Raw genomic sequence first — 27,549 nt, forward strand, 5'->3', positions numbered from 1 at the left:
CCTGCACGCCGAGCGCCGAGCGGACATGGACCGTACCCCTCAACCCGGGCCTCGGAGCAGGAGTGCCGGGAGGGGAGCCGCACTCGCCAACGCGGGAGCAAACACCCGTCCTTTGCCCACCTGAACTGGACTCCACTTCACTGACCAGAGAGAAAGAAAACGTGGCCCAGGGCCGCGTGCCCGGCACGCCTCCTGATGTGGACGGACACACGATACCGGAAGTGGGTGGGGTATCCCGCGAGCTCTTCCGGCGAATAGCGGCGATTGAGGTGCAGGTGAGCCGCGGGTTCCCGTCCGCGTCCCGCCGACGGGCGAGCGGACGCCCTCGCGGCTGTCCTTTGCACCCTTGCGAGAGGTCAAAATGAACTATATGCCGGGCACCGCAAGCCTCATCGAGGACATCGACAGTGAGTACCTGAGCCCCTGGGGAAGGCTGGTGTGGGACCCCTTGAGACGGAGCATCCCGAGTGAGCCCTGGGCCCTGGCGGGGTGGTCTGCCTTCATAGCCTCCACCGCCTTGGAACCGTCTCCAGCCTGCCTCTTCTGCCCTTGGGCTGATGACCTCCCAAGTTGTGAAACTCCTTCCGAGGGGCTCAGCATCTGACGTGAGAACGCCAAGTGTCCCAGGCGACTTCCCTTGAGTGCCCCTGACTTCCACTGCTGTATTTCAGTTATATTTGACAGAGGGTGGATGAGAATCCCTTTACAGGAACGACCCACCGAAACCCGAAAAGGTTAAGACAACAGCAGTTGAATTTAATTAGCAGCAAACCAGGCTTTTTCTGTTGTATAGCCACTTGCAATCTTCTTTTTCTGTGAGGGTCATTAGCATTTTCAGATTGAAGTTGTAGAGACAGGTGTCGGACATAAAAACGGACTTTTCTAGAAAGGCTAAGTCACTTCAAACTTATTCTTTCTGTTCTACAGTTTTGCTTTTACTTAGAGGAGGTCAGTCCTTCACAAACCAAGAGGATACACTTTCATTTTTTTTAAGGTTTATTTTTATTTTGTCTACATGTAAGTGCTCCACGTGCATACTTGGTGCCCACAGAGCCAGGTGGATCCTCTGAAATTGGAGTTAAGGACCGTTGTGAGCCTCAGTGTAGCTGCTGAGAACCGAAGTCCCATTCACTGCATGAGCAAAAAGTGCTCTCCTGAGCCATCTCTCCAACCCCTACTTTCATCCCCGCCCCCTAAATCCGACAGGTGTCCGACACCTGTCTCTACAACTTAAATCAGAAAATGCTAATGACCCACACAGAAAAAAGATTCTTGTATATGATTCCTTAAACATTTTAAAAAATATTTATGTATTTATTATTTATACAATGTTCTGCCTGCATGTACACCTGCAGGCCATAAGAGGGCACCAGATCTCATGATAGATGGTTGTGAGCCACCATGTGATCTCTGGGAACTGAACTCAGGACCTTTGGAAGAGCAGTCAGTGCTCCTAACCTCTGAGCCATCTCTCCAGCCCCCTCAAACAACATTTTTAAAGCGACATTTAAAAAATGTGTATGGTTACAGTTGATTGAAAGCCACCAGGTGGGTGCTGGGACTTGAACTTGGATCCTCTGGAAGGGCTGCCAGTGCTCTTAAGGATGAAGGCATTTGACAGCCTGTAAGCAGTATTTTAAAATCATTGTCAGTCTGTAACTTTTCAAGAGCAAAATGATTTATGCAGCGTCAAGCAAGTAAAAGCCTATAAATTTACTGTGTCTCCAAATTAAAGAGCATCTATAATTGCATTATCAGTTTTCAGTGATTTTTTTAACCCAAATTATTTTGCTATCCAGTGGAAAAATGTAGACCAAGCCAAATATTTAGAGCTTAGACTTACATATTTATATCTGTAGATTTATATATACATGTGTAATATCGCTACATACACATGCATATACACACTAACCACTTTTCCCGTCTGTATGTGAAGTGTAATGAAATATTCTTTTAGTGGAGCCTCTAACAAATCCTGCCATTTTACTAAACTGCTTGTATTCTCAAACTTTGTCATACCTCTTTGTGGCTCTCAGACCCTCTCCATTACTAAAAAGTTTCAAGCCATTCGATATACACTTCACTCCCCCATCACCACACACACACACACCAGTTCTGGGTTTTTTGTTTTGTTTTTTGAGGCAGGTTTTCTACATAGTCCTGGCTGTCCTGGAACTCTCCTGCCTCCTCCTCTCCAGTGCTGACTTAAGAAGTGGGCCACCATGCCTGTCTCAGCTGTTTCTGTCTTTCTAGCCCCATGTATTTGCACAGTCATATGTCAACAGCAGACTTGCATCCCTTAACGGGTATCTTGACTCACTACAGTTTGACTCTTCTGACCACCTTTGCAGTCTGATTTTTGCTATCAGAAACTAGGGTTTTGTTCGTTTGTTTTTCTATTTAGTTTGGTTTCGTTTGAAGCGGCAGCCCCATTCTACAGGCCGGGTTGGCCCACAGCCTTTCTTCTCTCTCAGTCCCTGGGCGTACAAACTTAGAGACACGGGCCACCATGCCTGGCTTGAAGCTGTATTATTTTTAAAGATTTGTTTACTTGCTGCTTATGTATGTGTTTGTGCCTAGAGGAGTAATGAGTTTTTGTGCAGTACGTGTGTGCAGGACCTAGAAGAGGGCATCAGCAGCCCTGGAACTGTAGTTACAAGAGCACAGCCTCATCCTCCGCAAGAACAGCAGTGTTAACTGCAGAGCCGCTTCTCTGGCCCTCACAGCTGTGCTCTCAGTCGTAAATATGAGGCGTTCCTTCCAAGTTCTCTTTGCAGCGTTGTACACTGTGTTGTGTATTGGGTCCTTGTTTTGTTTTAAGGCTCATCTGTTTATGTATTTATATTTATGTGTATGTGTGTGTACCTGTATGAGTTTGTGTGCATCATGTTCATGCAAAAACTGAGGTTTCAGGCAGTCATGGGCTGCCTGGTGTGTGGGCTGGGAAGTGTACCCGGATCCTTTAGAAGAGCAGTAAGTGCTCTTGACCACCGAGCCTCATCACCAACCCTCTTGTTTTCTTGGTTTCTCTGACACTAGTTCTTGCTGATTTTCTTAGCTCTCTGAACTTTACTGCTCTCTAAAACAGGTGTCCGAGTTGCATGTTTGGTCGGTTTTCTCTAAATCCATAGACGTTCTAGATGAATGTAAATGCCATAACTCACTATTTTTCTGTGGATTAAGCTTCAGCGCTTTCTCACTCTTTTGAAGTTAAGGCTCGGCACCAATACTTTTCTGACTTTAACTCATGTTCTTTTAACTTTGAGCCAAATGTGAATATACTACTTTTCCCCTTTGTACTTAATTTACAGATTTCTCTAATCTTATCATTTCCACATTCCCTTTCTCAAAGTTTATTTATCCATCACGGTCCAACTGGGATAGGTCTAGTTTCTTTTGTAAGTGTTATGTAAGCTGGGTGTGGTAGCACAGGCCTTTAATCCCAGCACTTGGGAGACAGAAGCAGGCAGATCTCTGTGAGGTCTAGGACAATCTGGTCTACAAAAGTGAGTCCAAGACAGCTGAGGCTACACAGAGAAACCCTGTCTCTAAAAAACAAAAACAAAAAAAAATGAACAAAAGTGCTTTATGCATAGCATTAAAGAAATGAGTAATTAAAATATTGCTTGCTTTTCTAATAGCTGGCTTATTCATATCCTTTACTGTCCCTTAAAGTTATCTCTTCAGAGCCCTGTCCCTAGTCCCCTATTTTCTTTTTCTTTTTCTTTCTTTCTTTTTTTATTCCAAGTGCTGGGTTTAAAGTCGTGCGCCACCATGGCCCAGCTTAATCTCCAATTTTCTTTCTCTCTTTTTTTTTTTTTAAGATTGATTATTATGCATACAGTGCTCTGCCTGCATGTAGACCTGCAGCCAGAGGAGGGCATCATATCACAGCAACCACATGTGGCTCACAATCTCCAATTTCCTATGTCCGCTTTGGTGTGTCCTTCACCCTACTGTCTTGCTCTTTTGTTTTATTATCCTGTTATAGTTATCACGAAGTAATTTTCTTGCTTTCATCCTACAATACTATAAACTCATAAGTTTGGTGACTTTCAGATCTCAGAATGGTTTGAGACAATGGCTCTCAACCTCCTAATGCTGCAACCCACAGTTAATACAGTTCCTCATGTTGTGGTGACCTCCAACCATGAAATTATTTTTGTTGCTTCTTCATAACTGTAATTTTGCTACTGTTAGGAATCATAATGCATATATCTCATGTGCAAGACATCTGATCCTAAAAGGGTTGCTACCCACAGCTTGAGAACTGCTGGTATAGAGCTCGCAGTAAATGTTTAAGCCAATCTAGAGAGCTGGCTCGGTGGCTGAGTGTACGTACTTCTCTTCCTGAGAGCCAGAGTCCTCTCCAGCTGCCACATCAGGGATTCACTGAGAACTGCCTGTAACTCCACTTCTAAGGAATCTCATGCCATTTCTGGTCTCTGCAAGTATGTACACAGACACACACATACAGCACAGAAAAACAATTAAGCTTTGACTTGACTTCCTGTTCTGAACCACTGACTCATCTTCTTACATGTTAGGGCATCTCATTTTTTGTTACGGTGCTAGAAATAGAACCTAGGGTTGGGGGCTTTGCTTCTTAGCTACATATACCCAGCCACTCTTAAGCAGTGTGGTTTGTTTTTTTGTTTTTGTTTTTTTTTCTTTCCCCAAATTGCCTTGGTTGAAAGCAAAATGTGAGAAAGAAAGTGTTGAAGTAATTCTAGGATTAAGGTAATAGAAACCTAGTTGACAATAAAAGCAAATAAAACATCCATACTTCTAGTACTTGGAGGCAGAGTAATTAAGAGTTAAAGGTAGCCGGGTGTGGGTGTGCACGCCCTTAATCCCAGCACTCCAGAGGCATGGGCGGGTGAGTTGCAGTGAGTGCAAGGCCAGCCTGGTCTAGGACAACCAAGGCTACACAGAGAAACCCTGTCTGGAAAAAACAAAAAGAGAGTTCAAGGTTAGCGAGGTGTGGTGGCTCATTCCTTTAATCCCAGTACTTGAGAGGCAGAGGCAAGTGAATTACTAGGTGTTCAAGACCAGCCTGGCCTACAAAGTGAGTCAGCCTGGAGCCAGCTGCTTTTCTGGCTACTCAGTGTCTTTTCTACTCTGCAGTACTATCCTGACTTTTTCCAATACTGATCCCACCTAAATCCCAGGCTACTCTAGTCTTCTCTCCCATGTTTTACAGTGAACTTCCCCCTAAATACATTTGAAGAGTGTCCAGTGCAGCTTAAACAGTTACTAACTAGATGAAGAAGATGATGATGATATAAGCTCACTGAAACTGACAGCTTTTGTTTTTAAAGATCTTTTCTTCTTTCCCCAGAAAAGCATTTGGTCCTACTTCGAGATGGAAGGACACTTATAGGTTTTTTAAGAAGCATTGATCAGTTTGGTATGTATTGGTTGTGATCTTTAATTCTGTTGAATTGTTTTGGCATTACTTTATTTTGAAATTTACTTGTCTCTAACTTTTCCTCACGTCAGCATAATGGAACTGTTTGGGGTGAGTAAATTGTTTTTAAATTATGATTAGGTGTTTTGAAAGCTTGAATATTTTGTGTACTAAAATTGACTTTCCCTAGTATTTTTATTTTCCCCATTAGAGGGAGCCAAATGATAGAAATACAGTTAGTCTTCAAATCATTCTACAGAGGTGATCCCTCCCTGTCCAGTGACAATAAGGTAGCAGCCGTTTCCTGCCACTCTTGCTGCAGGGAGGGCTGACGACAATAAGCTCGGTGGTGTGCGGGTAGGGACACAGCAGAGTCAGTCCTCATTTGCCGCCTGCACTTGCTGAAGGAAGAGGTCTGTGTTCACCTTTAGGGTAAAAAACTTCTCAGTTCACATTGACATTTGTTGGCCGTCTCCTAGATCACTGCGTTTGAATATGAGGGAAACACAGTTGAAACACCATACATTAGAAGATAGAAACAGCCAGTCATGCATGTATAGTCCCAGGTACTTGATAGGCTGGGGCAAGAGAATCAATTTGGAAATGGATCAGGAACCCAGCTCAAGCCAAAACAGTAAGATACAAACAGCAATTTTTGTTTTACTTCAAGTAAGACAAGTAGTACAATTAAAAGAAGAAAAATACTCTTAACACGGTAGTGTTCTAAATCTTAAGTTTAATTTATCTAAGTGCTATGAAGGGATAAATAACAACTATTGTGATTACCAGATAGGATTATCTGACAGGTAAAAAATTGTTGATGTGTCTATTTTCTTTTTTAAGATTTTATTTATTATTCTGTATACAGTGCTCTGCCTGCATGTACATACACAGGCCAGAAGAGGGCGTCAGATCTCACCATAGATGGTTGTGAGCCACTATGTGGTTGCTGGAAATTGAACTCATGACCTCTGGAAGAGCAGTGAGTGCTCTTAACTTCTGAGCCATCTCTCCAGCCCTGTTGATGTGTCTTAATCCATAAGAATTAAATTAAGGTGGGCAAGATGGCACATGCCTGTTAATCCCACCACTCGGGAGGCAGAGGCAGGTGGATATCTGAGTTTGAGGCCAGCCTGGTCTACAAAGTGAGTCCAGGACAGCCAAGCCTACACAGAGAAACCCTGTCTCAAAACAAAACAAAAAGCAGACTTTTAATCTTGACAGTTGTCTAGGCTCAAGTTTTCCAGATTTCCATTCATTTATATTTTTGTAGGGACCATGTTGATACTAGCAATTAAATGATACAGAAGTAACTTCCTGCCCCACCCCCACCCCCAAGGTTTCTCTGTGTAGCCTTGGCTGTTCTGGACTCGCTTTGTAGACCAGGCTGGCCTCGCACTCACAGCGATCCCAGAAGTAACTTATTTCTAAAACATATGGTAACTCACAGCAATCCCAGAAGTAACTTATTTCTAAAACATACGGTAACTCGTTCCTGGAATGTCAACATATATAAGAGGTTAAAGCAGGAGAATCATCACAAATTCTCGGACAGCCTGGATTACATCCCATAATTTCCAGGCCAGCTGAGGCTAGACCTTGTTCCACCAAAAAACAAATTCTCCTAAATGGTGTTGTAATCGGTGAAATAAAAAAAAAAGAAATAACTAAATAACTGAGTTATAGAACTTCAGTCAACAATATGAACTAAACACCTGTTTCTTCTCTGTGTGCTTGTAGCTAACTTAGTGCTTCATCAGACTGTGGAGCGCATTCATGTGGGCAAAAAGTACGGTGATATTCCTCGAGGAATTTTTGTGGTCAGAGGAGAAAATGTGGTCCTACTAGGAGAAATAGTAAGTGAAAACTGTAAGCTGCTGTGGATCTGGGTACTGATGCTAGTTAGAGGCTTCCTCCCAGGGTTAGCAAGCTGAACCCACCAACTAGGGAAGCTGTAGTTGCCAGAGCGACACTGCAGAAGGTAATTAATGTCATTCTGTGGCCTTTGGCATTTTGAAGACTTGATCTTATTAGCAAAATATTGCTGGCTTTATCTGATAGAAAACAATATTGCTGATGCTTGCTTTGGTAGCACATATACTAAGACTGGAACAATATAAAGATTAGCATGGCCTCTGTACAAGGATGGTGTCTTAATTAGGGTTTCATCGCTACGAAGAGGCACCATGACCATGGCAACTCTTACAAAGGGAAACACAGGTTCACAGGCTTAGTCTACTATCGTGGCAGGAACCATGGCAGCATCCAGGCAGATATGGTGCTGGAGAAGGAGCTGAGAGTTCTACATCTTTTTTATTATTTATATGAGTGTTCTATTTGTATGTATGACAGAAGAGGACACCAAACTCCATTATAGATGGTTGTGAGCCACCTTGTGGTTGCTGGGAATTGAACTCAGGACCTCTGGAAGAGCAGCCAGTGCTCTCAACCGCTGAGCTCTCCAACTCTGAGTTCTCCATCTTGATCTGCAGGGAATAGAAGGGAACTGTGCCACACTGAGGGTAGCCTGAGCATAGGAGACCTCAAAGCCCACCTCCACAGTGACACACTTCCTCCAACAAGGCCATACCTCTCCCCCACCCCCTTTTTTTTTCTTCTTTTTCTTTTTCTTTCTTTTTGTTTGTTTGTTTGTTTTTCCGGGGAGGGTTCTCTCTGTGTAGTCCTGGCTATCCTGGAACTCAATCTGTAGACCAGGCTGGCCTCAAACTCACAGAGATCCACCTGCTTCTGCCTCTGCCCCCACCTCCTGAGCTCTGGGATTAAAGGTGTGTGCTGCCACTACCATCCAGCAAGGCCACTCCCCTTCTAATACTGCCATTCCCTATGAGCCAAGCAGTCATACACATGAGTCAGTGGGACCAGACCTATTCAAATCCCCACATTCCACTCCCTGGCCCCATAGGCTTGTAGCTATAACATAATGTGATATGCATTTAGTCCAACTTCAAAAGTCCCCATAGTCTATCACAATCCTAACAATGTCTGAGATTCAGGCAATCTCCTAATATAATCCAAATTAAAAAGCAGATCACATGCTTCCAACATATAATAGCATTGGATATATATTCCAAAACAGTAGGAAAGGAAGCATAGTGAAGAAAACTATTGGACCAAAGCAAGACAGAAAATTAGTTGGGCAAACTACAAACTCTGCATCCCCGTGTCTGATATCAAAATACTGACTGTAGTACACTTTTTCTTGGGCTGGTTCCACTCTGTTAGCAGCTCTCCTCAGCAGGCGTCTCACGGCTCTGGCATCTCTAACATCTTGGGATCTCCATGCTGGGACACACCTGCCACATGCCTGGCTTGAGTGGCTTTCCTTAGGAAGGGAGATTACATAACCCCTTCTGTCCTTGACTTAGGCCAGACCCATGTGGCTAAAGCTGCTAAGTTTTAATTTCATCTTCGCCAGCTGTTTTCAATGATTCCCTTCAACGCCTAAGCTTGGTGGTCCTGGAACTTACTCTCTCGACAGGCTGGCCTTGATCTTAAAGATCTGTATACCTCGTTCTCTCCAAGTGCTTGTATTAAAGGTATGTGCCACTACTCCTGGAATTGGGCTTTTCTTTATTTTCTTTCACAAGATGGAAGCTTAGCTGGGAAGGATCTTGCCCTAAGGTCACCATTCCCTTAGTTCCATTTAATATCTTTAATCTGTTAATCTCCTTAAACACAAGATTTCTCTCCACTCCACTTCTTAATACACTTTGTATTTTTCCTTGCTCTATTTCATCAAAATGTACTTCCTAAGAGTTATTAGCATTAGTTACCAAACAGTGGAGTCTGTACTAGGCTATTTTGCAATTTCCTTTGCCAATGCAATTAATCTAAAACTTTTCACTTGGCTGGGCCATGGTGGCGCATGCCTTTAATCCCAGCACTTGAGGCAGAGGCAGGTGGATCTCTGTGAGTTCCAAGCCAGCCTGATCAACAGAGCGAGTTCCAGGACAGCTAGAGTTGTCATACAGAGAAACCCTGTTTCAAAAAGAAAGAGAAAAAACCCCCAAAACCTTTAAGTTTAGCCTCTTTTTGGCAAACTTTTTTGATAAGGGCAAAAAACAACCCTGTTCTTCACCAAAATCTATCACAAGCATAGTCTTTAGGCCACATGTGAACATTCTTCTCCTCTGAAACCTTTTAAGCCAGGCCTCCAAAGTTCAAATCACCCTCCACACCATTGTCTTTTATGTTCCTACTAGTAGGGCCTATTAAGCTCTACTTAAAGCATCTAACTGCTTTCCTAATCCAGAGTCCCACTCCTGGTCCCAAGTTCTATCTTAAGGTTTTATTGCTGTGGAGTGACATCGTGACCAAGGCAACTTATATAAAGGAAAACATTTCACTGGGGCTGGCTTAGTGCATTGTCATAGTGGCAGGAGGCGTGGCAGTGTCCAAGCAGACATGGTGCTGGAGGAGGGGCGGAGAGTCCTACATCTTGATCCGCAGGCAGCAGAAGGAGACTGTGGACCACACTGAGGGTAGCTTGAGTAAGTATAGGAGACCCCACAGTGACACACTTCCTCCATCAAGGCCACACCTACCCCAACAAGGCGACACCTCCTAATAGTGACACTCCCCACGTGCCAAGCATTCAAAGACAAGTCTATGGGGGCCATTCCTAGTTAAACCACCACAGATGGTATACAGATTTGTTAAGTGTTCCGTATTTTCTTATCTAGAAAGAAACAACATTGCTATGTGTGGTGGTTCACATCGACAAAGCCAGCAGTTAGGAAGCTGTAATAGGTGAAACTCCTAGTTTGAGGCTAGCTGTGCTACATAGTTCTAGGCCAGCCTGGGTTCCAATGTAATATCCTCTTCCAAATGAATAAAACGAGAACAAAGACATCCATCATGTAGTATTTTAATAGTCTCTATTAGCAGAAAGTTGCAGAATTTAAATTATATGTCCTGATTTATAAAAGTATAATTTAGAGCTGGGAGTATATTACAATGATTAAATCCTTGCTGATCACTGAAAACGACAGATTTATGTGTTGGAATATTTTAATCATTGGTTAGGAGTTGGAGAGGTGGCTCAGTGGTTAAGAGCACATACTGCTCTTATTGAGGGCCTGAGTTTGGTTCCCATCTCACAACTGCCCATAATGGGGATCCCAGGGCACCTGTGTTCACATACACATACCACCCCCAACACATACAAAATTTAAAATAAAATCAAATGACTGGTTACAAATAATTTTTCATGGCATGGCAGCATTTGAGGAACATGTCATAAGTATTTATAAAGTGGAAAAAGGAAATCAATAGGTTAAGAGAAGCCACTTTGAAATTTCAGAGTAGAGTTCATGACCAGGGAGGAAGGACCTGAATATTTATGCCAGAAAGACCAGATATCAAGTGAAATATTACATCTATCTGAAGTATTAATGCTTGTGTTTGTGTGTATACACACCAGAATATGATTTACATTTATATGTGTGTATATTTTACTTTTTTTGGTTTTTGTTCACTTGTTTAAGTTATTTAAACCTTAAATCCTTTTGGCTGTGTTAGGAAAATCAAAGTCCCTGTGAGACTGAAGTTAATGAGGCAGGGTTACTGCTCAGCAGCAGTGTGCTTGGGTATTGAGTATGATACCCTGAATTTGATCCTTGGCACCACACAAGAACGGGTAGCAAAGAAAAAGGAAGAAATGAAAGACTGAAAACCACCACTTTAAAACAAAACAAAAACTCATGCATTTGCTGTTTCTTTACTTGTTTTTAGAGTTTCTCAGTCATTAGCTATATCTATTTAGTGTAAAGAAGTCTTAAGTAGCTGGGCGTGGTGGCGCCCACCTGTAATCCCAGCACTCAGGAGGCAGAGGCAGGTGGATCTCCGTGAGTTCGAGGCCAGATTGGTCTATAGAGTGAGTCTAGGACATCCAGGGCTATACTGAGAAGCCCTGTCTCTAAAACAAAACAAAAGAGTCTTGAGTAGAGCAGTTTGGTTTTGAGTTTTTTAGGTTTTTGTTTTGTTTGTTTGTTGGTTTTGGTTTTGGTTTTTTCGAGACAGGGTTTCTTTGTGTGACAGAGCCCTGGCTGTCCTGGACTCTTTATTTGTAGAGAGTAGGGCAGTTTGGTATGTAGGTTCTTGTTTTTGTTTTTGTTTTTTTTTAAGATTTTATTTATTTTATGCATGAGTGCTCCATTTGCATGTACACCTGCAGGCCAGAAGAGGGCACTAGATCACATAGAGATGGCTGTGAGCCACCACAATTGAACTCATGACCTCTAGAAGAGCAGCCGGTGCTCTTAACCTCTGAGCCATCTCTCCAGCCCTTAAATTTGTTTATTATTTATAAAGTATTCTGCCCCCATGTATGCCTGCTCGCCACAAGAAAGCACTGGATCTCATTACAGATGGTCGTGAGCCACCATATGGATGCTGGGAATTGAACTCAGGACCTTTAGAAGAGCAGACAGTGCTCTTAACCTCTGAGCCATCACTCCCACCCTGTCAGGTTTTTTTCTTTGTCTGTTTGTTTGTAACAAAATTTCAAGAAAATGAGAACATTTTGTTAGGGATAATTGATGCAGACCCCTCCTGTTGGAAACAGCTATGTAGTGAATATGAGGTCAGCTGGACTGCTTGAGACCATTTTCTCTAACATACTGGGTAAGTGTTTGCTGCACAGGCATGAAAGCCTGAGTTTGGATCCCCAGCACACATACAAGCTGGGCGTGGTGGTCCTAGGCTATCATTCCACTGGGAAGTGAAGAAAGACAGATTGTGGGAGCTCAGAGGCCAGCCAGTCTAGCTCAAGCCAAAGAGTTCTAAGTTCTTTGACAGACTATGTCTCAAAAAATAAGATAGTGATAAAGACACCCTATGTCAGCCTCTGTCCTCCACATGTATATGTACATGCATATAAACAGGTGCTTTCCAAATACTGCTGTAAAATGTATTTTTTAAATTTATTATGTATATACAATGTTTTGCCTGCATGTACACCTATACCTACACGCCAGAAGAGGGTACCAGATCTCATTATAGATGGTTGTGAGCCACCATGTGGGTCCTGGGAATTGAACTCAGGACCTCTGGAAAAGCAGACAGTGCTCTTAACCTCTGAGCCACCTCTCTAGCCCCTGTGAAATGTATTACTACCTCATTTAAAAGTAGTTTTTGTAGTGAGGCTAGAAAGTTGGTTCAGCAGCTGGACGTGGTGGCTCATACCTTTAATCCCAGCACTTGGGAGGCAGAAGCTGACAGAGTTCATGAGTTCAAAGCCAGCCTGGTCTACAAAAGCAAGTCCAGGACAGCCAAGGCTACACAGAGAAACAATGTCTTGAAAAAAGCAAGAAAAGAAAATTGGTTCAGCAGTTAAGAGCACTTGCTGCTCTTGCAGAAAACCTGGGTTCAGTTTTCAGCACCCACATAACTTACATTTCAAGGGCTCTGATATCTCCTGTGGGCACTAGGCATGCACATGGTGCACATACATACATGCAGATAAAGCATTGATACACATATTTTAGTCTTTAAAAAAGAATGATTATGTGAATCAACAATTAATCTGGAGAATGTACTAAAGCCCAAGAAATACAGTGTCTAGTGACCGGGCAGTAGTGGTGCATGCCTTTAATCCTAGCACTTGCGGGGCAGAGGCAGGTGGATTTATGAGTTAGAGGCCAGCCTCGTCTACAAAGGGATATCCAGGACCACCAAGGCTACACGGAGAAACCTTGTGTGTATGTTGGGGGATGGAAGGGTGGCACATGTCTCAGATGTGTAGAGGCTAAGGCAGGAAATCATGAGTCTGTGGCCAGCCTGGGTAAGACCTTATTCTAAAAAACAAACAGCCAGGTGTGGTGGCGCACACCTTTAATCCCAGCACTGGGGAGGCTGAGTCCGAGGCCAGCCTGGTCTACAAAGTGAGTACAGGACAGCCAAGACTACACAGAGAAACCCTGTCTCAAACAAACAAACAAACAAACAAACAAAGAGCCTGGGTTCTGCCCTGATGATGGAGGACTGTTGAAAGATAGCTGTATCAGGAGTAGCTCAGACATACTGAAAAGCCCAGGAGGGGAGCTATGAACATTGCCTTTTCTTCATTTCAAGGTTATAAAAGAAGGGCTGGGTGATTACATATAGTTGTAGCAAATAACCTTTGACCCTGGTAATTATGCAACTTGTGTGGCTCTACCCTCCTGGTGTGAGTTCTCCATCTGATACCACAACTGCTGAGCTCTGAGACCTTGGAGGCCTGTGTCACTTATTACCCAGACTGAAACATCTGTAGATTTCTTTTGGTTGTCTCTCCAAACCTCATCAAAAGTTATGAAAGGAACTGGAGAAATGACTCAACAGTTGAGTGCTTACTGCTCTTCTTGAAAGCCTGAGTTCCATTCCTAGCACCCACATAGGGTAGCTCATAACTGACTATAACTCCAGCTCCAGCAGGTCAGACACCCTGCCTAGCCTCTGTAGGCACCCCTGAATATACATAAGCAGCAAATAAAACTCTTAAAAGAAGTAAGCCACAGGAGAAGAAACAAGAACAGAGTCTGCTGTGGTGGCGCTCCTGTATCCCAGCACTCACTGGAGGAGGTCCGTCAGTGTGAGGCCAGTCTGGACTCTATAATGAGCTCTAGGGCAGCTTCTGCTGTCTAACCAAGATCCTGGCTTGGGGCAGTGGGGGTGCTCAGAAATACTTTGCTGTTTTGTCTATGTGGGTTTTCCATGTTACAGAAATAAAGATTATACCTACCTATATATTTTAAGAATAAGTGGGCAGGTGAGCTTTGTTTATAGTTCTGTATTACAAAATTGGCTATTAAATATTCATGACATAAATATTAAGTATATTATGCTGTGTCACTATTTGTGTTGTGGGTTTGGTTTTGTTCTAAGTCTTATATATAGCTGGTCTGATGATGTAGCTGAGCCATAGAATGCTTGCCTGCCATACATAGGCACCACGGAACAAAAACAGTTACTGGCGCCTGAGATGTTCAGTGGCTTAAGCACTTGTGCAAGGCTGACAATCAGAGTTCAATTCCTAGAACATGGGTAAATGTAGGCGAGGACCAGCTCTACACATGCACTGATACACAAATTTAAAAACACAGTTCCAAAAAATAAACAGGGTGAATGCCTCTGTTAACATACATATTGGTGTACACCTGAAAATTGTTAACATTCACCAAAGTGTTGGTGTTCCATACTAGAATTATAATTTTAAGCTGCTGATGAGATTATAAATTTCCTACAGTATGCATTTTTGAAGTAAGGAAAATGAGATATTTTTTATTAAACCAAAGAATTTATCAAGCATAGTGGTGCATGCCTTTAATCCTAGCATTTGGGAGGCCAACCTGGTCTTGAGACGAGTTCTAGGACTTCCAGGTCTACGCAGAGAAACCCTGCATTGGGCCAAACTAGAATGATGACTTGTCTTGTGTCCTGACATGTTAACTGTTGCCATAGAGGAGACAGAGACTCCTTGTTAGTGGAACAGTTTATTGCTAATAGCAGGAAGAATGGTGTACATTTGAATCAAGGTTGTTTTTTATCCTGTTTTGTTTTTTGGAGACAGGGTTTCTCTGTGTAGTCTAGGCTGTCCTGGACTTGCTCTGTGCACATTCTGAGTGGTATTGTTCTGTTTCTTTGTTTGCAGGAGATGGGTATTTCAGCCTCATCACAATTATGAAAAGCAGTCCAAGCTTCAGAGTTGTAGGCTTTTCTGTTGTTGGTGGGAAGTTGTTCAAACCTACCTCTTTTGCAGGACTTGGAAAAGGAGAGTGACACGCCCCTCCAGCAAGTGTCTATTGAAGAGATCCTAGAAGAACAGAGAGTAGAACAGCAGAGCAGACTGGAGGCAGAGAAGCTGAAGGTGCAGGCCCTCAAAGATCGGGGCCTCTCCATTCCTCGGGCAGATACCCTGGATGAGTACTGAGTTCCTTGCTGAGAGACTGCTGCTCACCTCATACCTGACCAGAGTGCAGAATTGAAAAGTGGTCTTTCACATATGCCAATATGAAGAAACCATGGGATTTTGTTTTTGTTTTTGTTTTTTTTAACAAAACCATTCATTATGTATTTTGCTTTGCTCTGCTTTTTCAAGCGGTCTTATTACATAGCCATTGCTAACCTAGAACTCACTCTGTAGACCAGGCTGACCTCTAACTTGTAGGATTGCAGGTGTGTGCCACTGTGCCCAGCTTTATTGTTTAAAGAAATAGTGACATGACCTCCCCTCACAAGCCACTGTGGAACCAAGAATCATGTCTTTATATTGCTTTTCTTGTCTCAGAGTTTACACTTCTTTCTTCATTGACTTGTAAATAAAGAATGAACCTCAGAACTGTCATTCACATAATGGAGTTGCAGAAAGTGTGAGTATATGCTAGGGTCCCTGCTGTTACAGGAGCTGACTACTCAGGATGATGTTTTTATACAATCTTGCTGGTTCCTCGTTCCCATTTCCATGTTTGTATCTGACAAACTTTCAAGCTTGAGACAGGAGTTTCCAAGGAACCAGTTACAACAGAAGCCTCTTGTTTAAAGAACTTGAGCCCTGCTTTACCCACAGCTATTGCAAACTTTCTCCTGAGGAAGAATGTCTCCCTGGTGTGCTCTATTCTCAATCTTCTATTAGTTGAGCTAAGTTTCCACATCCTTTACATTTAAGTTTTGATCATTTTTTGCTTAGGTCATCACACACAAAAAACCAACCCACCAATAGTACTTAGTAACTCCTGATTCATAGTGACAGCACTTTGTAGTTAGGGTTATTATGGCACTTATAAAAGAGTGCAGTTTAGGAGACAACAGCGTAAAAACTGGCTTCTTGGCACATTGAAATGATACTCAGTAATTTATCCTAGATACTTCCTTCTTATAATCTGTTGAACCATAGTACTCATTCATAATATCTCTGTGGACTATTTTATACTGTAATATAAAATACTTTATTTTCAGGTGTTTTTTTAAAGAAAAAAAAATCTGCCCTGTAAGCCATTTGGCATGTGAATTCTTCACTATTGGGTTGCTTTTACAGTAGATACTGTTTGAAGAAACTGTCCTTGGATTAAGGATGTAGCTCAGTAAGCAGTGAAGTGCTTGCTTAAAATGTGCAAGGCTCACATATCACATACCTCAGCAGAGTGACTGTAAGGGTACCTTTAAGAGCTGTAGGTCACTTCTTACGTCAGCATCAGTCAAACAATTCCAATGTAATCTGTGTTCTTTCTGATCTGTATCATGCAGTGGCCTGGAATTGAACTGAAAAGTCACACTATCTGGACAAATTGCTTCCTTATTCCCAGATTTCTCAGCCTGCGGCTTGCTTCAGCTGCCCCTCCCTGTGCATGCACTGAAGTCTTATGATTTGACCACTGGCCATTGTAGATACGCATCTACTTTACTGCAGGAGCATTTGCTCTCAGAGGGGGAAAATGAGATCTCTCAAAACCCTGCTTGTAGCCATCTTCATTCTAAAATAACTGAGCATATTGGATTCAGACTTTTTAAAAAATGTCCTCCTAGGTCCTTCAGATTTGATTTCATGCTTTTTGCTTATTAAAGCACAACATCCCCTCCTCTCTGAATAGAATCCAAAATAAGTGCAATCATGTATAATGCAGTTAGATTGCATGTATAATTTACATGTATGTATACTGATACTGATAAGTTTCTGAAAGTGACTCAAACATTTGAAAAGCATGATGGTCTGGTTCTTTAGTTTTGTTTTTTTGTTCCCCCCACCCCACCCCCCAAGAGGGTTCCTCTGCATAGTCTTGGCTGTCCTAGACTCAGGCCTGCCTCTGCCTCCTTGAGTGCTAGGATTACAGGCATGCACCATCATGTCCACTATAACCAGGAAGCGGGACAGTACATGTTCATTGTTGTGTCTTTGATTTCAGCCCCTGAAGATTACCTTTCCCTGGCATGGAGCTGAACCATGTCATCTACTCTTAGAATACCCTCCCACTACAGAAATATTTCCTTTGTACCTTCAGATCTCTGCTCAAGTTTCACCATCCTTCACTACACCTCATCAAAACACCACCTCTAGAACTGGAAATGTAGCTCAGTGATAGAAAGCTCATTTAGCATGTGCAAGGTCCTGGGGTCTAGCCCCAGCCTTGGAATAGGAGTAAAAAGCCTTCAAAAATCCTACCCCCACCTATTTCCCTTCCAGCCTTAGGTTTCACCATTGACAGGTGACAGAAGTTGTAATTATTTATTGACAAGCCCCAAAGTAAATGCTCAAGACTGGGATTTCTGAGTGCATAGGCACATGTTTATAATCGTACCACGAGGTTGGGAATTTAAGGCCGACCTCTGATGACACTGAGTTGGATTGGAAGATAGCCTAGGTGCACGAGCCCCTGTCTTTTAAGTAAATAAATAGCTAGCACACTTTTAATCTCAGCATTTGGGAAGCAGAGCCTGAGACTGATTTTAAGGCCAGCCTAGCCAGCCTGGGATACATAGGCCCATCTTTTAAATAAATAAAATAGCTGTACGTGCTGGCACAAACTTTTAACTCCATCATTTGGGAGGCAGAGATAAGGTCTCTCGTGATTTTTGAGGCCAGTGCTTAGTCTACATAGTTCCAGGACAGCAAGGGATGCACAAACCCTCTCTCAACCAAACCAAGGGACTTCCTGTCTGCTTGATCTTGTAGTGACAGCATCTGAATGATGCCTGAAATACTAGGTTTCACTGTAAAGCTATTGAAGGATATATGGGTGAGTGGCTAGGTTGATAGAAGACAGGTAAATAGGTGAAGGTAACGGATGTGAGTTCACATTGACGCAGACATTTCAGGGACCAGTAGCATACCAAAAGATGAGCTGGGTCACTGAGCAATCAAGAGTTCAGATCCTTAAAATGAGTATCAAGATGATCCCTTAGGACCACCTTAGCTATAGGCCACACATCTCAAGTATAAAGAATCTGTGTCACAGGATCTGAGAAAACACTTCAAACATGAGTCAGAAAGAGATTAGCCCTCGTCAGAGCTGACTTATGCCTGTTCTCCCAGCTGCCTTCCAAGGAACTGGCCTTTTCTAGATTGTTCTGTTGGTGCTTGCTTTTCTCTGTTCAGCAGGTCTTTCATTTACCAAGTGGCCTAGAATCAAGTTAAGTTTTGGGCTAAGTGGGTGTGTACCTGTAGCTTCTACATACCAGGGAAACTGAGGCAGGGCCAGCCTGTACAACATAGTGAACTCCCCAACTTTCTTTTAAAGAGCGGCTGGAGAGGTGGCTCAGGCTCAGCAGTTAAGAGCACTGGCTGCTTTTCTAGAGGGCTCTGGTTTGGTTCCCAGCACCTATATGGTGGTTTACAATTGAAATTCTAATTCTAAGGGACCTGATGCCCTCTTTGGGCCTCAGGTGAGCACCAGGCACACAAATGGCACACATGCAAACACTGAGCAAATACAAAGTAGAATTAAAAAAAAAAAAAAAAGCCAGGGATGGTGGCATACCCCTTTAATCCAAGAATCCAGGGGCAGGGATGGAGGGAGAGGCGAAGTGCTGAGCTGGGAGGACCCACACCTTTATTTCAGCACCTAGAGAGGCACAGGCAGGAGAATTTCTGTGAGTCATACAATCATACCCAGAGTTGTAATTGTGGAGTGACATGGTACATATTCATTATGTGCTTCTGTAATCGAGTTCCCTTTTCTGTTCCAAAGCCTTGCTGCATCTCCCCACCTGCTCTGCCCATTCAGTCTCCTTCCATCTGGGCTCTGGTCTAATCAAAGAGAAAGCCAGATTTACATGGCCATAATCAGGACATTCCCAGACCTTTCTTGACCTTTTTGCTCAGAAGAACTCCAAGAGTTAAGTAATCATTTAGCCTGGAAAGGATAAAAAGAGGAAGCAAGCCTTGGCACTGGGGGAGGTCATTCGACACCCCCTCCCTGAGTCAATGGCACTCTCTGACATCAGCAACAGCTGTATGCCTCAGTGTTCCAGCGTGCCCGCACTACCCCCTCCTTCCTCTGACTGCCATAATTCTCCACAGAATGGCAACAGCAGGGCCTTGAACATTATCTGTATGGCCTGTACCACACAACCTCCTCTCTCTAGCACCTTCCCTGAAAGAAGGCCCACGTGTGTCTGAGGCTGCACGTGTACCAAGCAATGGGTCAGGAGAAGCTAGGTCAGCCAGCCTGCTAGCACGCCCTCTGCCTAGTCACAAGCTGCAAAGGAACAGCAGGCCTGTTTTCTCTGGGTCCCACTGAGAGCCAGAAGAACACCTACAGTCGAGTCTTCTGAACCAAAGGAGTGCCTGTGTTCCTGGCTGCTTCCCTAGGAGTGCTTCTACAGAGGAATAAGAGAACACTCACTCCCCTCAGGAACTGAGTGTTGGAGCCAACAACGCTTTGAGAGGGAAGCAGTACCTGTGAGAAGAAGCCCCAGAGAAGAAGCTGGGTGTGGTAGAGCATGCCTATAGGCAGGAGACTCAGTATTTCAAGGCTCATCTCAGCTACACTGCAAATCTGAGTACAGTTCAGGTTAGACACTCTTGTCTTAATCCCATCACTGAGTTAAACCTCTCCAGTGGGCACTGGCTGGGAGGGTGTGCACCAGAGGGACAAGCTACCAGAAAGCTAGAATGGACAAAAATGGGCACTGCAGAAAAGTGGGTATAGTAGACACTAGGGACTAGAACTTGGGGCCTTTGGTGCCTATCAGCAGTAGCTCTTAAAAGATCTCTTACACACCTTCACCAGGACAAAAATGTAGACTGTTATATTTTCCCGCTGTCCTGTACAGTACCCAAATGCCTTGAGGGCAGTGAGAGCAGTGGGTCTTGTCCTGCCTCAGGACAGTAGTGACAGGATACAAGAGCCAAATGCTAGTGGCAGGGACTGGGGCAGGGCAAATCTAATACTCTTACCATATGAAGATGGCTTAAAAGCAGCCTCAAGGGCTGGAGAGTTGGCTCAGAGGTTAAGAGCACTGGCTATTCTTCCAAAAGGTCCTGAGTTCAATTCCCAGAAACCACATGGTGGCTCACAACCATCTATAATGAGATCTGGTGCCCTCTTCTAACATGTAGGCATATGCCTTGGAAGAATACTGTATCTATAATAAGGAAATATCTTTTTTAAAAGAAGGCTCAAGGATACTTTGAAAGGAAGAGATTTTTGCAGAGCAGTGCTTGAGATGTAGAACTTTTCCCCTGGCTGGCATGTTCAGGACCAACTGAGGCAATTCAAAGGCTTCATGGATCTTTGTCCAATACTATAGGATCACATACCTGCAAAGACTGACGGGAGTGAATAACCAAGTTACTTGTCTTTCCCATCTTTCTGCACAGGTCAAGCCCTGTAGCAGGGTTTACCCAGCCTCAGCTGTATGAGGAAAGGGTGAAAAAGGAGCAGGGTGTAGCCTAGGCCCAAGTTACTTTCTGCTTTGGGAGCTTACAGGAGTAGCCAAGCCAGATACAGACAGTCTTCTAAAATGAGAACTTAGAATAGGGCTTTGGTAAAGGTGATTTGTATCAACGGGTGAGCAAATGAATGACTGAACACATGGAGTGATCAGGAGACCTTATGTGGAAGGACCAAGGCCAGTCAGAGGACTGTGCTATTGCTCTAACACTGATACCCTGTTTGTCCTTGAGCTGCTTGTTGTCGCTATCCAGGCTAATGGTCTTACAGCTTTTTTATTATTATTTGAGACAGGGCCTTTTTATGTAGCCCTGGCTGTCCTGGAACTCATGTAGACCCAGCTGGCCTTGACCTCAGAGAGATCCACTTGCCTATGCCTGGTAGTGCTGGCATTAAAGGTGAGTACCACCATGCCTGGCTCTGGCTTGTTGCAAGAACTTACTCTTCTTTGGTTCTTATACCCTGGCTCACTGTCTCAGCCAGTGCTTCACAGTGGTGACTCAGCCCAGTTACTTGACATTTAAGTGAATGCTGAATCTGGAACCTGAGGGCAGGGCTTGAAGTCTGCATTTAAAACTTTTGAGAGTGTGTATGTCCGCTATCAAACTGCCTCATCTCAGTGGCACTGTTTTTCCCCAACCTGCTGCTTCTGGCCCTATCTGCTCCCTTCTATGCAGCCTGCCCCCTCCCACCTTGGCCAGCACTGCAGTGTGAGGCAATCTCTCCATCCTTGACCCTTTGCACAGTGACTGATGGCTTTTTTATCTCAAGTGATGATGCACAGCCTTCTACTGGAAGCATTTAAGGCAGAGCACTGAGTCAAGCCGCAGCTGCTGGACTCGGGACCTTGAAAGGCTCAGGAAGAAGCCTGAGCACAGCAGCAACCACAGCCCTGCTCCATCTGCCAGGAAAGCATGCTACTAGCCACGGTGAAGCTATGCGCTGGAAGCTCCTACAGACATATGCGCAACATGAAAGGTGAGTCTCTGGGGGCGTGCGAGCTCACCATGAGCCTCTATGCAATATGATTTTGTGGAAAATTGAGAGGGGGACAGGCCACCTAGGCTGCCATCCCAGGTGTGCCTCTTAACTGGGTCAATCTTTTCCACTCTGGACCCGCTTTATTTTGCTTTTGTTTTTTTACCTGAAAACTTGGGCTGGATTTTAAGATGCTGATTCCATCCATATTCTGGAAGTTCTGGCTTCTGCTCTAAGGCCCTAGCTGTTCTGGAGCTAGTACTGACGTTGCCTTCCTTCAGGACTGGATGGAGAATGTTCCAAGGGTCCCAGGCAAGTCTTTGCCACAGTGGTAGAGACTCCAAGAAGCAGTGCCTGGCAAGCCCAAGACACTGTCTGGGAAGAAAAAGACAGGAGAGTTGGGCAGCAGAAATACAAGCAAAGGGGTGGGAGTGCTCTTGTCACTATAGAGCCAAGAGGCAGACCTTGGTAGTGGGTAGTGGGTAGTCCAGGGGAGACAGAATGTAGCCTACTTAATACCCAGCGATTCACTGAGCAGCCATTTTCTAGTTAGCAGGTCCAGGTAAACCTCTGTGCCCAGGTAGAGCTAGGTTTGACCAGCCTACCCCTATATTTCCCAAGATGGAAAAGAGATTTCTGGACCCTGGAAATGCTGGACTTTTAACCCTGAACTTGAGTTAGAGGCATGGCTGTAGTTCGGGTGCCTGCTGGAATGCATTCCTGAGCCACTTTCGTCATACGTGATGAGTGGACTGGATAACCTCTTCCTGGGGGATTTTCTAACTGTTTGACAAAAGTTTCCTTCCATTCCTGCAGGACTAAAGCACCAGGCTGTGCTGGCCATTGGCCAAGAACTAAACCGGAGAGCACTGGGGGACTCCAGTAATGGATGGCTCAGTCAGGTTCGGCGCCGGAGCTCTCTGCTTGGTAAATTTTGGGGCTTGTGCAGGTGATGGGTCTTAGGGTGCTCATTAGGCCTGTTCCCCACCTGTCCTACCTACAGGCATGACCCTATGGCTTTCATCTTGTCACTTCTGAGGACTGAACACATTCAGAGGACAAAGGGATGAGAACTGGGGATCAGCTAGGACACTGGACAGTTGTTTTCTTTCTTTCCTTGGCTATGCATATAGGTTCTCAGCTGGAGGCGACACTCTACAGTGACCAGGAGCTGTCTTATATCCAGCAGGGAGAGGTGGCTATGCAGAAGGCCTTGGGCATCCTCAGCAACCAGGAAGGCTGGAAGAAGGAAAGCCAGCAGGTAAGTAGAGGTGACCATGAGAAACCTGTAGTTACTGATTCTCTCATTGCCGTGGCTCAAGGCCTGCTGGGATTCCTATCTTGTTCATGACTGAGAGAGAGCTAAGTAGTTTAACTCTTGAGAACTCTAAGAATATATCCTCAAGGTCAGGCAACGGTGATGCACGCCTTTAATCCTTGCACTCCCAAGGCAGAAGCAGGCAGATCTCTAGAGTTTGATGCTAGCCTGGTCTATGTAGTAAGTTCCAGCCCTGCCAGGGCTGCATAGTTAGACCCTTTCTCAGAACAAACAAGGAATATGTAAATACTATTTCTCCGAATGCTGCACAGTCAAGTCATCCAATAGAAACCATGCAGTATGGAGAATACACATGCAGTAGATGACAGGTCACCCTGCTCAGCACCGTTCTTTGCTAAGGGTCCCTGGGGGCAGGGAGGGGAGAGGGGGGGAATCACTTGAATTTTCTGGCCCCAGGTTTTTCTGAAATGAAGCGGCACACCAACCAACCAAAACTCCCAACATTCTCTCTATATAATTGGCTGGTTGTAGACCAGGTATTTTATACTCCCAGGTCTGTCTTTCAGACTCTTAGAGCTTTGAAGTATGGGTCCTTTCAGTTGGGTCTGCCCATACTACTAACATTCATCACCAAAACAAAAGGCAAGTTGCCTCTGCCAGTCCTGAGTGATGTACAAGGCCTGTGGCAGTCATGCTCACTTACTGGGTCCTCATCAGATAGATAGCCATGTGTCTTAATGCTCACATAGACTGGCCAGTCCCTTTCCTGTATTGTCTAACACCTAGGCTAGAGATAATTTTCTCTAACATTAACCCCACGGCTCTTCTCTTTTGTCCCTCTAGGAGAATGGGGATGAAGTGCTAAGTAAGGTAGTCCCAGATGTGGGCAAGGTGTTTCGGTTGGAGGTGGTGGTAGACCAGCCCATGGACAGACTCTATGAAGAACTTGTGGACCGCATGGAGGCAATGGGAGAGTGGAACCCAAATGTCAAGGAGATTAAGGTGAGGAAAGCCCTGGTATGGGTGGTTAGAGACCCAAGAGAATGCAGTCTACAGAGTAGGCAAAGGGATCCCGATATATGGGTGTTTATCCTACCCCTGGCTGGCTCCTGACTCTGACTCCCTTGTTAGGTCCTGCAGAAGATTGGAAAAGACACAGTCATCACTCATGAGCTGGCTGCAGCAACAGCAGGAAACCTGGTGGGGCCCCGTGACTTCGTGAGCGTGCGCTGTGCCAAGCGCAGAGGCTCCACCTGTGTGCTAGCAGGCATAGCTACACATTTTGGGGAGATGCCCGAGCAAAGTGGAGTCATCAGGTAATCCTGGCAGCAATCTCCAAAGTGTAGTGTCATAATCTGGATCCCCACCTCCAAGAGCTCAATCCTTAGCCCCACTGTTGGCTTTAATAAGAAAAGGCCAAAGTGGCTCGACTTCAGCATTCAGTTGGTTTGTTCTGACCCTCCCTCCCAGGAGCGAAGAATATAATTTTCCAAAGCAAGGAACAGGCTTCTTTGGGTTCTAACAATGGAAGACACAGCAGGAGGCCTGTTAGTCATGCTAACTTCACTTTTGGTGAAGTACTTCCTGATGAAATTTTAAAATACAGAGACTCTAGAAATATGGCTAGTGTAACTAATCAGTGTAAGAACTCTCACCTGTCTTCTTGCCAGAGCTGAACACGGTCCCACCTGCATGGTGCTTCATCCAGTGGCTGGAAGTCCCTCAAAGACTAAATTCACTTGGCTGCTCAGTATTGACCTCAAGGTAAGAGGCATGGGAGATGGCCTGTGAGTAGAAAGTAGTGACAAAAATGTGTTCTTGTCCCCCAATAGAGAGACGAATCCTCTTGCATATTTTCCTGACTTTATTGTTGTGTGTGCATGATGTGTGTGCATGTGTGTATGCAGGTGCTCACATGTCAGAGCAATGCGGAGGTGAGAAGACAATGTTGACTTGGGTCTCTTCCTTCTTTACATGGGTACCAGGAATTTAACTCAGACTGCCAGGCCTGTGAGGCATATACTCTGACCCACTAAGCCATCTTGCCAGCGTTCCTCTTGCATTTTGATAGTATCAGAGGACGCTGGATGGGCAATGGACTTAAATATGGCTTGCTAGTCCACCACTGCAGAAGTCTGCGAAGGCTTCCTTTCACCTCATCTAAAAGGCTGGGGGCTTGTCTCAAGTTTCAGTACTCAGATGCATAAGCAGGAAGATCACATGTTTGAGATTCTAAGAGAGCCTGAGTTACACTGTGAAATGCTTTTTAAAAAATCAGTTTTATGTATAATTATAGCCATTCAGAGAGGTGGCCCTCAGTCCAGACAGGTGATAAGAAAGGTGATACAGATGTCTCAGGGTCACACAGCCGGGAATCGTATCTCTAACAACAGGGGAACAAAAGTTTGTACCCCTAACCAGGAATACCCAGCCTGAGACGGCCCTGCCTGTGTGGGGTACAGTAGAACAGTGTGCACAAGATCTCAGTGCTCTTGTCTCTACTCTAGGGGTGGCTGCCCAAGACCATCATCAACCAGGTCTTATCGCAGACACAGATGGAGTTCGCCAACCACCTGCGCAAGCGCCTGGAGTCCAGCCCTGCCTCTGAAGCACGGTGTTAAGGACTGTGCCCACCACATCAACCTGTGTGCCATTCGCAAACTACCACAGAAAGCCTGCAAGTCTGTTTAAGATCTTCAGTTGATGATAGTGGGAGGGCTGTAGTAATAAGACTCTAGGACTACCTGGTAAAAAAATTACTATTGAGAGAACAGAAATGAGTCTTAGAATAAAAGACCTCTAGCGTCTCCCACTGACTTGCTGTGGAGTGAAGGCTAAAGGAAAGGTTATCTCTTAAACCCTTTTTCTAGGCCTGTAACATGCTCACCTAAGAAACCCTAAACATGCCAGCAGCTGATGTGATGAGGGATGCTAAGGATCAGGAACTGTTGTCTTGTGAGCTCAAAATGCCACTGCCTGAAAGGCGTGTCTTACTTTCACTAGGTACCTGAGTACATAGGGAACTCTCTGGCCTTCTGCTCTTCTGCAAAAAGGCCAGAACTTGAAACTACCTACAAAGGGCCCCTCCAGAGTATACATTACAACTCTTCTCTAGGAAGAAATGGAATAATCATTATGCTGGTCTCCCTACTTATCCCATGACAATAAAGAACATACATGCACATTTCTGCCCAGATGTGTCATGCCATGCCCACTCTAAGGAATCTGCTGGCATTAACAGTTTCATTAGAATTCTAAGCCAAGACTGAGGGTTTGAATCTCCTAGTTCATTATAAAGAACAAAACTTCTGGAGATTTGTGTCAATTGCTTAGACTCCTTGCTAAAAAGTACTTTCATAATAAACACAACCCTAAATTGGTTCTTATAGAACTCCAGCTACAAACCAGTGTGGATCTCTGTAATACTGAGGCCAGCCTGATCTTCATAAAGAATAGTCAGAGCTACACAATGAGATCCTGTCCCAAAAATACAAAAACAGGGGTTGGAGAGATGACTCAACAGTTGGGAGCACAGGTTCAATTCCAGGCACCTACATGGCAGCTCACAACTCTAATTCCAGTCCCAGAGAATCTGATATCCTGTTTTGGCCTCTGTGGACACCAGACATGCACATGGTACACAGACATATAAATATGTAGGGTGAACACCCATTAACATGAAAAACAAAACACTTCAGGCATGGTGGCCCAACAGCTGTAATCTCAACGTTAAATGATGACACAGGGAACTGCCGTAAATTCCAGCCCACTCTGGACCACAGTGAGACCATCTCACAACAAATAAAAACCAGAACTCTAATTTAGAGTTGACAGTTAAGATTAATAGCCTTGGGATAGGACGATTACAACGGGATTTTCACCTACCTAATTAAAAAGATTATACCAAATAATAATGACCAATAATGCTAAGATAAAGTGCCTTGTTTATGAGGTTAACAATAAACAGATTAGATAGAGGTCAGCTTGGCTCAGAGCTAGCAACTTGCTTGTTTGAAAAGGTTAAAATATTACCACTTGGGAAAAAAAACAGCTACAAGGCAATAGAGTCATAACAAATTCCTGTCCCAGGATTCAGAGAAGTTATAAAGATCAAGTTGGGAGCCTGGCGTGGTGGTACATGGCTTTAAACCTAGCACTTGGAAAGCAAAGACGGAGGATCTCTTGAGTTTGAGGCCAGCCTGGTCTACAGAGAGTCCAGGACAGCCAGGATTGTTACAACGAGAAACCATTTCTATCCCCCCTCTCTCCCTAAAAAGATTTAAGTTGGGCCCAGCAAAATGACTCATGTCAGTGTATAAAGTGCTTGCCACCAAGACCAAGACTGATGACTCCAAGAACCACATATAGATGGGAGGACGGAACTGAAAACCGACTCCACGGAACTGTCCTCATCACCACCCATTTGCTTTCACAGCCATACTCAAGAGCTACAAACACATATATGCTGCAATAGACTGGATTCCTTTGCTGAA

At 44.3% G+C, this 27,549-nt stretch overlaps 2 protein-coding genes and 1 long non-coding RNA gene across 4 annotated transcripts; 2 read left to right on the forward strand and 1 right to left on the reverse strand.

The window, feature by feature from the left end:
* Positions 1–51: 51 nt before the first annotated feature.
* Positions 52–15,461, forward strand: LSM1 (LSM1 homolog, mRNA degradation associated). The gene is made up of 4 exons (XM_084760342.1): positions 52–407; positions 5,342–5,410; positions 7,151–7,266; positions 15,171–15,461. Exons 1-4 carry the CDS (start codon positions 362–364, stop codon positions 15,339–15,341), a joined length of 402 nt encoding a protein of 133 aa, XP_084616468.1. The 5' UTR covers positions 52–361; the 3' UTR covers positions 15,342–15,461.
* LOC311585277 lies at positions 15,439–24,791 on the reverse strand. 2 transcript variants are annotated; one of them, XR_014775166.1, is made up of 3 exons: positions 24,712–24,791; positions 21,944–22,152; positions 15,439–18,966 (listed from the first exon to the last, which is right to left on the reverse strand). It is a non-coding gene; the product is annotated as an uncharacterized lncRNA (long non-coding RNA). The 2 variants fall into 2 exon arrangements; XR_014775167.1 differs by lacking the exon at positions 24,712–24,791 and having other exon boundaries at positions 21,944–22,610.
* On the forward strand, positions 18,944–27,435 carry STAR (steroidogenic acute regulatory protein). The gene is made up of 7 exons (XM_084760340.1): positions 18,944–21,777; positions 22,594–22,704; positions 22,911–23,038; positions 23,900–24,058; positions 24,188–24,372; positions 24,727–24,820; positions 25,564–27,435. Exons 1-7 carry the CDS (start codon positions 21,714–21,716, stop codon positions 25,675–25,677), a joined length of 855 nt encoding a protein of 284 aa, XP_084616466.1. The 5' UTR covers positions 18,944–21,713; the 3' UTR covers positions 25,678–27,435.
* Positions 27,436–27,549: the final 114 nt, after the last annotated feature.

Source organism: Acomys minous, assembly GCF_964271855.1.
Source record: "Acomys minous genome assembly, chromosome: 15".
NCBI lineage: Eukaryota > Metazoa > Chordata > Mammalia > Rodentia > Muridae > Acomys > Acomys minous.